General features: G+C 36.3%; 1 protein-coding gene across 1 annotated transcript in view; it reads right to left on the bottom strand.

The window, feature by feature from the left end:
* The window catches only part of KDM4C (lysine demethylase 4C), a gene marked incomplete at its 3' end in the record, with an annotated part of 237135 nt that overhangs the window by 78940 nt on the left and 142402 nt on the right, over positions 1-15793 (bottom strand). Inside the window, exons 12-13 of the mRNA XM_082013446.1 lie at positions 4157-4212; positions 889-997 (exon numbers count right to left, since the gene is read on the bottom strand). Of these exons, the coding sequence (XP_081869572.1) occupies positions 889-997; positions 4157-4212 (165 nt within the window). The remainder of the gene's footprint in view (positions 1-888; positions 998-4156; positions 4213-15793) is intronic.

The following is a 15793-nucleotide window of genomic DNA, read 5'->3' as shown; positions in this document are numbered from 1 at the left end:
TGAAATGAAAATGTAATGAAGAGACTAATAGTTCAAAAAGAGCAAGTATGTGGTCAGGTAGACCAAGGACCACTTTGGAAACAGAGGATCTGTGGAGCAGATCCAGAAAACCAATGGTACCTTTTCCCTAAGATTTTGAATGAGCCCCTAATGATTTTCTTTCTATCAGATGACATCACAGTGATGCACACGCTGACAAATTAAGTAATTCTCATGTAACACATGACGGAAAATACTCTTATATTGCACTTATGTGTATCTTCTGCTTGTGAACATCAACCTTCTTGAATGACACTGTTATTCTAGACATACCACAGGGTGCAACTGTTAGCAACTGATGCATTTTGTTTTTCACCAGCTTGTTAAATTCCTCAGGAAACAGGGCTTCTTCATCCAATACAATGTGTGACCTGTTTTGCACACATTTTTAATGCCCATGGGTAGAGATGCGATGTAACAAACAGATCATATAACCTTTTACCTTCATAAACAGTTCCCTTAGTCAAAAATACATAATAAAAAGACCTCACAAATATGTATTGTGTGATATTCCCAGTCTGTTTGGGTTTCAACACTTTCATCACCAATACAGTTCCAAAACTGAAACTTTCACAGGTGTCACTGGTCAAGTTTTTTAGTCTTCTTTTGGGGGAGGGCAGGTTCAAGCTTCTTTTAATACCAAAGGCTGTTAACAGCGTTAATGAGTTGCCATTATATGTCAAAAAGCCCATTTTGATAAAACCCTGGTTATTTACTCCTTACCTTAAATATAATTTACTGCTCTGTACCTGGCAATAATCATCACAGTCCAGATTGTAAATACATTTCAAATATCGGAACACCTCAACAGAAAAGAATATATGAAGCATGTATGAATATATTACTCACCAATTTTAATCTTTGCAAAGGTATTCTGCTAGTGTCTATCGGTGTACGTTCTGTGACATTACCAAATCTGACTTCTGGGATGGCAATTGCACATATTATATGTGCCCACCTGTGAAAAGTGGCAAGTCAAGAATACCACCAAAAAAACCCACAGAAATACAAGTTTTTAAGATGTTTCATTACTTGCTGTGTGTTTTAGTTTTTCAAAAGGCAACCACCTCTAGATACTTCCTTATTAGGAATTCCTAAGCTTCTTTGAAACATATTTAACAAACCTTACAAGACTAACACTTTGTGTAAATATAATTTCAGACTGTGGTTTTACTGCAACGCTTTTTAAGCATCTTTCGTGTTCAATTTATTAAGGGCAAAGGTTTTGCAGTTGTGCTATCCAGGTACAGGTATAAAGACCACGCTATTTGTTTCATGTGCAATTTAGCACTTACAGCATTTTGGATTAACATTACTCAGACCTGAGTAACTCTTCTTAGGCAACACACATGGTCACAATCAGTCATACATCTGTCGAAGCATAAAACAAAGTATACTATCAAGACCTGCTTATAGACACAAAGGCATAGAAACAGCAAACTGATCAGCCTGTCACTGTATTGCCCAACATGAACTGGATCCTGTTTAACAGCAAAAGCACCTGTCAAGTGCTTAGAACCTGTGCTACATACAAAACTCCAGTGCAACTTCAGGAAATGTGTCAAATGTGTCAAGATGATGCTATGTATTTCCTATACTCACCAGAAAGCACAGCTATAGCCTCCAAATGCTGGTTCAATACAAAAATCTCAAAATAAGAAAGGCTAAACGAACCTTTTAAAAGTCTGAAATTAATGTTAAAAGTGCATCTTTTATGAAGAAAAAGAGAAGCTAATGACATTTTTATTAACAAAGAGTAGCCTCCTGAGACTACTTTTAAAATCTTTTTTGCAGTAGACTACCAGTAAATCTGAAGAAAGGGAAACATTTGCATTCCTTGATACGTATTTGTCATATTCTCAGCCATTCATTGTACATTGTGTCTCATTACCCCACTTGCTTTTTGTTTTTAAGCCCTGAATGCTTGTCTCACTCCACTTTCTGTAGATCTCCACACACACACATTACATGAGCATCTTAGCGGATTAACACAGATGTAGGCTGGAGCTAAAAGATGTAGAAAGTGATGTAGCAGAATAGAAATCATTTCTCCTCCCTGCACTTGAGTGATGCTATTTCAATAACTCACCTGTGACAAAAAATATCTTGAAAAGTATATGATATAGAGGGACTAAACAAACTGCTGTCACATGACATTGAAGTTGTATTGGTTAAAGTGTGAACTAAGAGCTGGATGTAAAGATGACATATCAATTAGCAAGTTATACAGTTCAGCTCAAATGAAAGGAGAAAAAGCTTGTAGAACTATCATCTTATTAAGGTGACAGTTTTGTTTACATTCTAACTTACAGAAAAAAGTCTTGCTTTGCGACTTTTTCTTTTTCACTTTTAATAACACCCTTTGTCTTTTTACTGCTGCCTGCCTGCCTGCAAAACTACATTGTCTTACTATCTAAGCTTTATGGGACAGAAATGCTATAAATGTAGTTCCTCTTCAATAAATCTTCACTCAAACCTTTATACTCTGCCATCTCGCAACCTAACAGGACTCAAAACAATTGCTGTGTTCTGCTGAAAAGAAGGAATCCCAGCTCTCCTATATGGCAAATTGTTACCCCCACACACACAAAATGAATGTTGGAGTCATTAGCTTTTAAATCTAAGTAGTGCTCATCCTACATCTCCCACCAGCAGGTAAGAAGGAAAGAAGGAGGGAAGGGAATACACATCTTGGATTTTATACTTAAAGAAAAAAAGACACAATTGGAACATACTCTTCTGAAAACTCTTAAATGTTTGGAATGGTACTAATGCTGAACGATAGATGAAAGACTCTACAATGTGTAGCAACTGTAAGGTGTTATGGAAACAAGAAAAATGAGTTGAACTACTTTTAGAGAACTCTCATTTCATAAATCTGTAATAGAAACCTACAGAGGGATATAATGCAAAACTAAAGACTTTAGGTACAGTTACGCAGAGAAAGCCATTTTCTGCAAACATCTGTGGATTCTTTTTCTATTAATAAATCTTATAAAACATTTCTAAAATATTTTAATTGACCTACAGAAAGGATGTACATATTTTCAAAGATGCAATCTATCAGCAGCAAATAACAAAAGACCATGATAAATTCTATTGAGATAATACTTTTGTCCTTTTATTTTTTTTTTAGTAAGAAAAGCAAGTAACAAATTTAGGGGAGTTTAAACTAAACTGCAGCTGAGTATTTTCATGTGTTAGTCAAAACCTCCATTAAAATGATTCTGTTATTAATGCTTTCTGAAGGTAAGATCTGGCCTGTAAGTTTCATGTAAAGCCTTCCTCTAACTGGACAATTTACAAGGGTCATGCAACTAATGGCAAATCACCAATAAACAAATTCTTGCCTGATAAGTGGAAAAGAATGTTGCAGCTAGATCATATTTTACCACTGCATTCCAAAGGACTGAAGAAAGAGATCTACGTGATATTGCTAAGTTACTAAAATAATTTAATTACTTATGAGAAGATTCAAAATGCGTAAAGACTGTTCCACTATTGGACTTGAAAAAATATTAAGTTGCAATATTTCCCATTTTATCTGTTAGGGTTACTTGCTATAGTGTCCTGTCATCCAAAGACAGAGTAAAATACTATTGCTGTTAATAGCATGATGTCAGAAACAATACTATTTTTGACAGTGTATGATAGGAGCATATTTAAAAAAAAAAACTTCAAAATCTAAAATATTTTAATATGATTCAAATTAATTAATTAAAAATGTTGTTTCTAGAAGTTCAAAGGTACTGTACTAAATTATGTAATCACAAATTTCCAAGACCAAAGAAGAAAATACACTTCACTGTTTGATAAAACTTGCCCATGCAAACAATGACAAATGAGCTCTCGTTTACTTTCTTTACACAAAGGCCAGCAGAATAGAATTTGGAACAAGTAAGTGTGTGCAAAAACTATAACCAATGTATACTTTAGCATCTACCTATTTCACAAAATACCGGTGGCACATTTCAATAGGAATAATGTTAATTCTACAATGATTCAGCTTAACGACACACTGTCAAGTAAATAGGTTTAAAAATATTTTGTACATGGGAATGGATTGGGAATAAAGTTTAAAACAAGCACATAAAATTCCAAAGTATGTATTACTTACTTCTTGTCAGTAGTTTGCTTTAATGCACCACCTCTCAAATTGCAGAGACAACATTCCTAAAAAAAAAAATAGTGTAGAAAAAAAATGAGCTTTATTGACTGATTATAAATCATCTTTATTTAGCTGATCTTAAGGATATGTAAATTGCTAATGTAATTAACTACTGGGTTACACCCTGCCACTTAAATGCACCGCATTTCCTTATAAGAAAAATTCAAGAATACAGTAATGAAAATAGAAGCAACTCAAAAGCGGGGAAAAAAAAAAAAAGTATTACACTTAAACAAAGTGACAGAATCCCTTTGAAAGTGATATCAAAAAAAAAGGCTTTTAATCAAGTACTGTCACAGAAAAGCTGGAATTGGCATGCAACTTACCAAGTTAAAACAAAGTAAAATGACACAGTTAGTTTAATACATTACTGAGAAACTGACTTACAAGCCACTGATCCACCTCAAATACTTTTAAAACCTGTTTGTTTCTGACAAGTTCTCAAATTTATAAACCTACAGAATATGGGGCAGGTTATGCTTTTTGTAAAAGCTCTCTTTGCACCTTGACTGGCTTGATTTTCAGCACAACTCCATCTGCTTTCAGGGCACTCAGCAAGGCATTTTTTACCAGATAATACACCAAAAAACCAGGGCTTTTCCTACCTCTACTTACAACTGTGCCTTTGAACAGACATGCAGGCCTTTCTACTTTCCAACACTTCCCTCTCTTCAATCTCCTCCTTTTCTGAATCTATCCTTTCCCTTTTTTTTTTCTTTTTTTCCTTGTCCCTTCACAGGAACAGATGCGAAATTGTTTCCGTTAGTTATCTTTCTTCCTGTCTCTATTCTTCTAGTCTCTATGAAGAATCAAATGCACAAAATGAAGTCAAGATATCCTGTGACTGTACTTCTATACTCAGAAAGAGAGCTTGCTCCTGAACCTCTAAATTTAAGTTGCCCTTGCAGGGGAAAAAACAAACAAACAAATAATCAAAACAAAAAAACCCAAAGAACTGTTATGCAATACTCCAGTCTGATCTCATCTCAAACCTCCAGTAATGAAGATTATCAGTGCCTGCCAGAATCTAACTGAATGCTTTATTATAGTTCCTATGGGAAAGACCTTTCCTAACTAAAAAATACTTCCTTGTGACAACTGAATATTCTTTGCAACTTAAACACACAACTTTTTGCCTTATCTACGAAAACCATGGAGAACAGGTAACCCACCCTCTCATACAGTACTCTTTTAATTATTTATATTATTGTAGAGTTGTGAAAAAGAGAATTGAAGTTCATTACTCACAAGAGCCTTGGGATGGGATCTAGTATGTTCCAGATCACAGTTCCCCTTGTAGTAGTAAACGCTGACTGTTAAATCAGGAAACCCAAAGGCTCAGAATACTAATTCTTTCAGGTATTCAAAGGGGACTAAGCAGGAACAGGTAGTTTCAGCATATAAAGAAAAATGGAACACAAGGAGGCTGTTACTGCAGCACTGGAGTGGGAGCTTCAGCTTTGTCCTGTTTGTAACTTTTGGTAGCTGCTTCTACAGAGGAAACAGCTCAGATGGGGAGGGACATCACTGCATAGAATTTTGCCATTGGGCTACTGGAGTAAAACTGTTTTTTCCAGAACCAACAGTCATATTCAATTAGCTGCATCTCTGTGAGGTTCTCTTGCCACATCTTAGGAAACCTGCTCTTGTATCAAGCCCTACACAACAAGACAGAAGCTCATCGGGGGTGGAGGGGCAGTGGAGAGAACAAGTGGAAGTGAGAACACAGGAAGGAGGAAGGGATGAAGGGAAACAGAAAGAAAGGGAAGAAAGCAGGGAGGGAGGGAAGGAAAGTTATATCTTCTCTTTCTCCCCTAAGTGCACACACTCTTGAAGGTAGAGCAAAATGGCAGGAACCAGAATTACTCTATTATTTAGTCTTCCATTTCTCTTTCAAAGATAGATCAAGTCAACAAATTTCATGCGATTCTAGATTCACATGCCAAATTCAGTTTAATTTACCACCTCCTATTTTAGTTTCAAACCATTACGCTTTGCTATGCTGTTCAAACACTATACAAAATCACCCTCTTTTTTCCTATACATATTTATTTTCTAAATATTTGTAGATTCTTATGATATCATAACATTTTGAGATATTTTTTGCCAACCTATGTATATTAAATTCCCTTAACTACTCTTCAAGTTGATTCAAATCATCTTCACATTCTCTTTCTAACTGTTGCCCTTCTTTGGATGTCATTAGGATAGCGAGGTGCTGCCATCAACACAGGTATACTCTCAAGCTATGCAAAGAACCGTTACTCTCTTTCTTATCCTGAATATATTTTGGTTTAAAAAAATCACTCAGTTGGAAAATTTACATAGGCATGTAAATCTACATAGGCATGAGGTAAAGACTCTCCTAAACTAAATGCTAAGGAATCACATTATTAAGGCTAATAATGTGATTATTAATTCACCATGTTGAAATTATTCTGAAATAATACAACAAAAATTCCACTACACAGTTAATGGGCACAGTGCACTGTTTCCAGTAAAGTACCACTACAGTCATGGGAAATTTGCTTCTAATTGGCATTCAGTTCTCAAAGGCACACACTTATATATGAAAATTACAGTGTGAAACAGTCTGAAGATCTTTAATCCTACCTGGGAATCCTGAGGACTATCTTAGCACAACCACAGAGTAATCCTACAGCACTGCATCCTTTTCAATCTCATTCACCTTAGAATCTTGCTTACAAATCAGCAGAGGAAAAATCTATTTCTTCAGCTCTTCCTGTGATTGACTTTGACACCCTGAGTGAATGGGTCATCTTTTCTGCTATCAGCGTTGTCTATACTTGGCCACCATCATGGCGAGATACTGACCAACAAAATGCGTCCAAATTGTTACTTTTATATTTGACAGTTAGAGATAAAAGCAGTAAAAATAGATGGGCACACATTTCCATGGCCACATGAGAGTAACAAAATAAATGAGCCAAGCAGCATAGCAAATAATACTTAAAATGGAACAGCCATTCAAGAAGAGGCAAATAAAATGATGTCATAAAAAAGGAGCCATGCAGGACTTCTTGATGATCTGATCCCCAGTTCATCTGCAGTTCTGCAACAGCATGAAGCTTACAATGTAGAAGTAGAATAACATCTGTAGACTGGGGAAGAGGGCATAAGTCTGACTCAACAGAAATCTTTGGGGAGGAAAAGCTTCATTGTCCGTTTTCAAATTTAAAAGTTCAGTGGATGCCCCACATGTGGACCCCTCATGATTTTTTTTTTTTAAATTGAAGCACTTTATTCATATTTGCCATAAAAATCCTTTAAATTACTGCTTCTCTGTTTTGCAAAATAAAAGTCGTTTTGCTCCTATTTTGTGAGCTTTGTTATTCTTATGCCAGCTTACTTTGAAATTCACTGCTTGAATAATGATGGACTTTTCCTGCTTCTAACAGGTTATTTTTTTACTTTTAAGGAAAACCTTAATCTGATCATCTGCTGTGTACCTTATTAATGTAACTAGAGAGAGGGTCCAAGGCCCTAAAGAAGTTCCACAAATAAATGAAGATAAAATAGCACAGGAAGAGACTTTATATAAAAGATGCCGCTAACAAATTTGTTCTGAAGGTTTACTGTCTCTCAACCTCTGTAAAAATGAATTGTGAATTAGACACTGCAAGAGACAGAAGTTATAAACCTTACCTACTAACTGCAGAAGTTAAAAAAAAAGAAAATGAAATATTAAGGAAAAAAAAAAACCAAAAGAGGGGCAGAAGGGGAGGGAAGGCAGCCAGAGACAAGAGAAGGCAGCTGTAAATATCCACATTACCAGCTACAAAATTATTTTGCCTATGCAGGACCTACTAGAACCAAATTAAATCCCTTCTCAAAAACTACCTATACAAGTCTTTGGTGAGTAGATAGTGATGGTGGGTAATAATTGTTCACCGTCTGCTTGATACAGGCTATAACAACTTAGGCCTGTAAGAACTAGACAATTTCATCAGTGTTCATAGCAAACCTGGGTAGGAAGGACCACAGGAGTAAAGCCCATTAAATCAATTTTGTAAATCACGTTTGCATTGCAATATATTGTCCTGTATTCACGCGACATTGCCATTACTTTACCTCCAGTTTCAACATACTGCAAGCAATGAAAACACAGGGGACTTGATATTACGAAAGACTAATATTCCTAATACAGGTATACCTACTATGGATGGCAGTGAACTCACATGTGTATTAGTGATTATTACCCATGTTCTCACAGAGAAAGACAAAGTGTTTGTGCATCCATGCATTTGTGCTCTCAGCCTGTATATAAAATTCAGGAGAGGAACAGACTTCATCTTAAAGCATCACCTTAGAACATACCTAATCTCTGATTCACTATTACTTTGCAAATACTTTAAACAAGTAATTTTGTCATTTGTATTTGCATTATATAATAATTTCTTAAGCATATTATTTTACACTTATCTAAATTAAATCTTAGACCATTTTAAATTGCTCATCTGCTTCAAAAATCTCCATAACATTCTAGAAATACAAAAGAAAACTTTCTCTTCCAGTATCTGTATAAAGTAAGACATCTCCATATAATCTGCAAGCTTTAGCACACTAACGTCCACTTCATCTTTTAGCTTTTTACTGAATGATGCATTGTTTCCATAACAGTATAGATCATATCCACAGTTGCTGGACTAAGCACTTCCCCTTGCTTACAGTGAAACTGAATTTTGCAACCATTCCTAATCTGGTTTTATTTTTCATTTCTCTGTTTCAACCACTGCTAGAAACCTCAGAAAAAGCCTGAAGTCAATTTGAATTAACCATGCTTCCTTTGGTACATATACCTAAAAGATAGATCACCTTTTTTGGAATGATATGCCACTACTCAGGCATAGCTGCATATTAATTATTGTTGCATGGAGAAATACCACACAAAACCCAACTCTATTCACACTCATTTATTTTTTTAAATAAATGAGTTTTGGTTGTCTTTGAGTATTTTTTACACCACCAAAATATAAAGTCATATTGACAGCAATGCTTGTAAAAAGCAGTTTTCACACTTCCATATTTGCACACTTCATCAGCCATAGCATTCTGTATGAGACAGGAAGCTGTCTGACACAGCAATGCAACAGAGTTGAGCCAAGCCACAGCAGAGGGATATATAGTAAGTCATATAATGGTTATTCATATGGACAACTATGAACATGCCCTACATGATCCCCTTTCTTGTTAAGCTGCAGTTTTTCCTTTCCTCTAAGACCGTGTAAATTACAATAGCATCTCCAAATAATTACATTTATCCAGTTAAATAAAATATATAACCTATGTCGGTGGATGAAGACAGTGTAAAATAAAACATCTGTTATTCCTAATGAATTTTGTCCAACACATTTTCAACAACTTCCTCATAAAATGTAGTCTCCATAATCAAACTAACAATCTCTTCCAGCTCTTTGACATTCCTGCCATTAGGAAATCTTTTGTAACAGCTAACCTGAAGATTCCCTGATGTAGCTTAAACTTTTTCCTTTTTACTTTATGCATCAGAAACACGAAAAACAGATTGTTCCTTTCCTCTTTGTCATTTTCACTCTTCAGCATCTTAGTAGGTTAAACAACTCCAGCTTTTTCACCTACTGTCTTCATCTGTGGCCATGTTTTCTCCTCTGAAATGCAATGATAGCAAATCCTCAGTGATGTCAGGCAAAGCATGCTTAGTCAATACATCTTGCACCCCACATCTAGGGAGATGTGTTCACACAGCATGCAGCTTTGGACCACAGTGACTTTTTAAGCTCATGCACTTTAATCTTCAGGACCTCTTCTACAGCAGTGGCTGATACCTTCAGGACCTCTTCTACAGCAGTGGCTGATACCATTTGCTCCAAATTCCTTTGTCTGTATTCTAATTTCAGTATCCTGCACTTTTCCTTATTTAATTACATCCTGTTTTCCAGAATATCGCAATTCTCAATCAAGATCTCGTTCATTTCTGATTAAACTTACTTCAAAGGCCTCACTATTAAAAAAAAAAAAAAAAGCTTGTATTCAGCTAATATCAGCTGCAACAGCTTCTGCACAAGAGATAACTACGCAGGCTGTGGTTGGTTAGGCCAGGAAAGACAGGAAAGAGAAGACAGTATGGTTTTTGAGAGATGTCAGTAAAATCATGAGGGACTTGGAAGGGCTTAACTAAGTACTCCAATACAAGAAGTAAGTGGTTGCTATCAAAGGAAAACAGAACACAGCAGATTCAAAACAAAGAAACAAAAAATGTTCTTCACAGAGTACATGACTGTTTGCCAGATGCGGATGCTAAAATTTTACACCACTTGAAAGAGAAGCTGCATAGGTTCATGAAAGAGAAATCCAACAAAAGTTGCCTTTTACTTAGTAAATACAAAGACACTGCCTTTGGCTAAAGCAGTTTCTTACTTGCATACTGTACGAGATTGAGAGAGCATTAGGGAACACTTGTCCCAGCCTTCTATTCTTCCCCAGGTATTAATTTCTGGCTGTGCTAGAGAGAGGATAACAGGCTAGAATGGACTTTGGTTTAATTCATTATGGCAGATCTTACTATTCTATGTAACCTGCCATTTTAAAGCTTTACAAAATACATTTTTAAATGTTTTTAAAAAGATACCTAGATATTAGGAAAATCCCATTACTTAGCACTGCTAAGTATACACTGCAATATACATTATACATAACATAAACTTAATTTTCATGTGTTTCTAAGGTTTGTGATTCTGAAAACCAAACAGAATATATTCACCAAACCTTATTATTATATTAGTATTATAAAGGTATTGTGACAGGTTTATTATCACAGCTTTATTTTGGTTAATGGTTTGAAGCATTGCAAGTGTTGATAATGTCTACAGCACTAATTAGTGCACCGACTATTTATCCAGTTAAAAATATATTTCCACTGTTTTCATCAATTACTGTCCCTGTGTGTCTGTTGACTTTGACTACTCTCTAAAAGCACTCAAAAATCTAAGAAAAGTGGTTAGGACAGGTTTTTTCCCCCAAATATTTATAATAAGAGGTCAGAACAGTTTTCAGTTTTAAGAGTCAACTGCTACAAAGCTGTGTCACAAAAACGCTGACTTACTAGTCTCATTTAAAAGTATCTGGTTCGTAGGAAATTGTAATTAATTAAAACAGACATCTGATCTTGAACTCTACCACAACTAAGTCAAATAGATACAAATTGTATGTCTAAGGCTGATAAACATCTTTTGTTTTCTTCAAGACGCTCTGGAGCGTTCTTTAGAGGAACCTTTGAACTGAAAATAGATACCCTTCGTCTTCCAGCTTCTCTCTCAATTGCCTTGTAATGGCCAAGGTCATACTTTCTAATAGTATTAACACAGATGTGCATTTGGATATAGCATTGCTGCCTTTTTGGCTATCTCATTTCCCCAACTTATTTATATTTGTGTCTAATTTATCCTCGTGTAAAGAGAAAAGGGTTGGTGTTTCTCTTAACACATTTGAAAATGTCATTTTCAGAAATTGTCCACTAATGAATATTCTAATCTACCCACACCAGGGGAATAATTTTCACTCAGAAAATAGCTATAGAGATTATTTAATTTCAATTCAGAGACCATTACTATATTCACTTCAAGGTATTACCTTAAAATTAGCTTTTCAGAGACAAACTTCCATTTTTTTTAGAGGCAAAATATTCCTAAACATAACAAATGACAGACAAATTGAGGGTTGTCTACTAAAAGGATTCACCTCCCCATCTGGGAGCACCATTTCTTAACAGTGTTGCTAGATGCTAGATGTGATTACAACTCAATCTTCAGTTGTATATAATGCTGTCAAATTTCTGCCTCAACAATGCAACATTTTTTTATTAATAATAGGAACTTTGAGAAAAGCATTTCAACATTCAGCCTGGGCTGCCCTTGATTCAAGGATGGACAAAATCCCTGCAATTGCAGCTCCCACGTCATGCCAGGCTGAGGCAACAGTATACAGGGTAAGCAGTCTTGTGCTGTGCTGTCCATGACAGCATTATTGCAACAGGGATCTGCAAGAATGCAAAAAGCAGGAGAGAGTTGGCTGGGATAAGACTTGGAAAATGACAAGGAAGAGAGGCAAGATGGGGAATGGGAGTAGGGAGAGAATTCTGCAGCCAGAGAAGGAATGGGAACTGGCAGGGCTGAGAATGAAATAAGAATCAAATCATTTATTGCAAGTATTGGGGGAGCCTATGTGTCCTTTCTCACTAGACTGTGCATAACTGAAGTAAAAAACACGTATAAAGTATGAAATGGAAACTGTTACAACGCTGAATGTGAAATGCTTTCTGCAATACTGGTTACTGGACACTCAGTTTTAGAAAATATTTACAGTAGAAAAAGCGACTGTTCCTAAGCATCTGAACAAGAGAGATTACAGACAACCTCCCCTTTGAAGAGAAGTCAAAATGACTGAGATTAGCCATTTTAAAAAATGAATACGTAAGTATTGAAATTAGGTACAAAATACAAAACTGATCATTCTTCCGGCAAAATATATCGAGATTGTGAAAACCACTGCCAGAGGAGAACACTGAGGCTAAACACTTCGCAAACACACAAACAAAAATGGATGGATGGTTTTCCTATTGATAGAAAACATGTAGGGTTTTTTCCCATTATTATAAGACACTGTTTGGAAGCGACAGTAAATATTAGATTTAAACCTGAACATCTTTAGATAAAAATTTGTATCTTCAAGAAAGCAGCCTAGCACCAACTGTGCAGGGCAGGATAACCTGTTAGTGGCTATTTCCACCTGATTTTTTTTCCCTTCAGTGATTTTGAAGCAGTAATCCTAGAGATCAGACATGGTCTTTGAGGACCAATTTAGATTGGACGAGTTGGTGGAGGTTCTTCTGTTCCAATTTCGGCTCCAAGCAGGGCTAGATTCCAAGCTGCATCTGATTGAAATCATGCTTCACCCTGCAGGGAATGGACAACCCCTTCCTTGGGAAAAAGAAAACACCCACACACCTGGAGGTGCCCAAAGCTCTCAAGCCTTTTCACATGGATATCAGTGGCAAAGGTTGTCTTGGTGAACTGCAATGAGGGAATCCAAGGTCAAAATGGACTTTGGGTCTAAGCATTAGGGCACTTATGTTAAAAAGATATTTTCCGGGTTTAACGGGCTTCAATTCTGTTTCTGTGACAGCATGAGGGAAACTCAGTATTTACAAAGCTGTTAAAATATGTTGTGTGAAAGGCTGGTTTTTACAAGCAAGGTATATCCTGTTACTAGACTAATACCAAAACCAGAAAGAAATATCATGCTCCCCACTTACGAGTCCATACATGGTTACCATCAGCATTTATAATTCTCCCAGTAAGTCACATTTCTACAGAGAAGGTTTGGGAAAATCCAAATTAAAAAATTAAAAAAAAAAAAATCAGGCCTTACTTTTCTGAAAATAGAAGAGAAAAATGCAGAAAAAAAGGTTTTAAGCTTTCCTGCAATAGTCAGATTTTTATCCCCAATACTGGGCTGCATCCAAAGCAGCGTGGCCAGCAGGTTGAGGGAGGTGATTCTGCCCCTCTACTCTGCTCTGGTGAGACCCCATCTGCAGTGCTGTGTCCAGCTCTGGAGCCCTCAGCAGAGGAAAGACATGGACCTGCTGGAGTGGGTCCAGAGGAGGCCACAAAAATGATCAGAGGGACCATGGAACACCTGTCCTTCATAGGACAGGCTGAGAGAGTTGGAGTTGTTCAGCCTGGAGAAGAGAAGGCTCCAGGGAGACCTTATTGCAGCCTTCCAGTCCTTAAAGGGGTTTATAAGAAAGATGGGGACAGACTTTTTAGCAGGGCCTGTTGCAACAGGACAAGGGGTAATGGTTTTAAACTAAAAGAGGGTAGATTCAGAATAGATATAAGGAAGAAATTCTTCACAATGAGGGTGGTGAGACACTGGCACAGGTTGCCCAGTAGATGACCCATCCCTGGAAACCTTCATGGTCAGGTTGGACAGGGATCTGAGCAACCTGCTGTAGTAGAAGATGTACCTGCTTTACTGCAGGGGGGTTGGACTAGATGACCTTTAAAGGTCCCTTCCAATCCAAAGATTCTATGGTTCTATGATTTTCTTTTTATTAACAATATACAAATGCTTTTAAAGCTTGGTAGCAAAATCAGTCTGAAAATTAAGACACTGCCTACCAATTCACATATAGTGAATTAATTTTGGCAGTTATTAGGCTCTGAATACAGGAGTTTATAATGGAAATGCTGACACTGTATCAGGGAGAAGGGCACTGCTATAAAAAGATTGTTCAGAATCATTATTTTCAGTAGGGCAGTTTCTGAGCTGGAATGTGGAAAGCTCTTATGTGCCCCTTTTCTGATGCCTTGGGGAAAAAAAGGAAAAAAAATAAATCCTTCAACTGACGTAATTGGCTACTCTAAACACAAAATACAAACAAACCCAATGTCTGAATATCAATAGTAAAAGATAGAGTATGAAAAGCTGACTCACAGAAAAAAATATTCTGCTAAACTGTTTACCACCTGCTATTCAATATCAGAGCTGTTCTCAAAATCAATGCCAACTGACCAGATTAGGTGTTCAACTATAAGGCTATCGAGGGTTAGAATAATGTGTGAAAAGTCATGCAACTTCTTTAGTAGCCTTATTAACAGCTAGCTTACTATGATGTAAGGCATTGAAGTGCATTTACCTGTTTCCTTACGTGGTCTTCTTTCTCTTTCCTGTCCCAAATCCTTTTGTCCTCCAAATAACAAAGGTACTTAAGTTTATGTAGTCTAGCTACTAGGTGACCACATGCTTGCACACTGTACAGTACGTTGCATTCTCTATAATGCCAGTCATTATTCTTCCTGACTTACTAGCTTTCTTTAGCTGAAGCACTTAAGATTAATGAGGCATTTGTTCTCAATCAAGGCACTTTGTATGAATACAGTTACACTTTCAGGAGCCATGCAAATGACTTATTTAATATTATTTGATTTTTTAATTGTTTTGGGGGATTGATTTATAGCTAATTTTTGTCCATTAGCATAGACAAATTTGGTATCACTCTTCTCTTTTGTCAATAATCATTATCAAACAGTACTTACTACCTAACAGAATATGAAAATATGTTATCGTGGATCCAAGTGCATCCTGGAAGGTGAAAATTTTACATAAAATACTGTAAAGGATATTACTTCAGCTACTCAGAGATGCTGCAACTGCTAGAAAACAGTGTGCTTCTGAATCTCAAAAGCAGTTTCCCCTGATAATATAAAATAGAATGTCCATCAAGTAAAAGTCTGGCTCTGTAAATCTAAGTCCACTTAGGGATTTTTCTATTTCTATATTTTAAGGATATTCATAGTTGGGATTCAGATGTAATACAGTTTCATTTACCTATTAATGTAACTCTCATTTCTGTGATGCTCTCATACTTCAGTGCTTTGCAAAATCATACTGAAACACAAAAACCTAGTAGAGAACAAATTTTCTATAAAGTTAACATAACTGCTGGGAGTTTAGGAGAGTATCGTTTAACAGAACTAAAAATAACACTTAGTTGTGTAAGCAGAGGAATGAGAAGTAACCTTCCCT

Source organism: Phaethon aethereus (assembly GCF_964289735.1).
Source record: "Phaethon aethereus genome assembly, chromosome: Z".
NCBI classification, from domain to species: Eukaryota; Metazoa; Chordata; class Aves; order Phaethontiformes; family Phaethontidae; genus Phaethon; species Phaethon aethereus.
The sequence above is the reverse complement of the archived record's forward strand: the minus strand, read 5'-3'. Positions and strand labels throughout refer to the sequence as shown.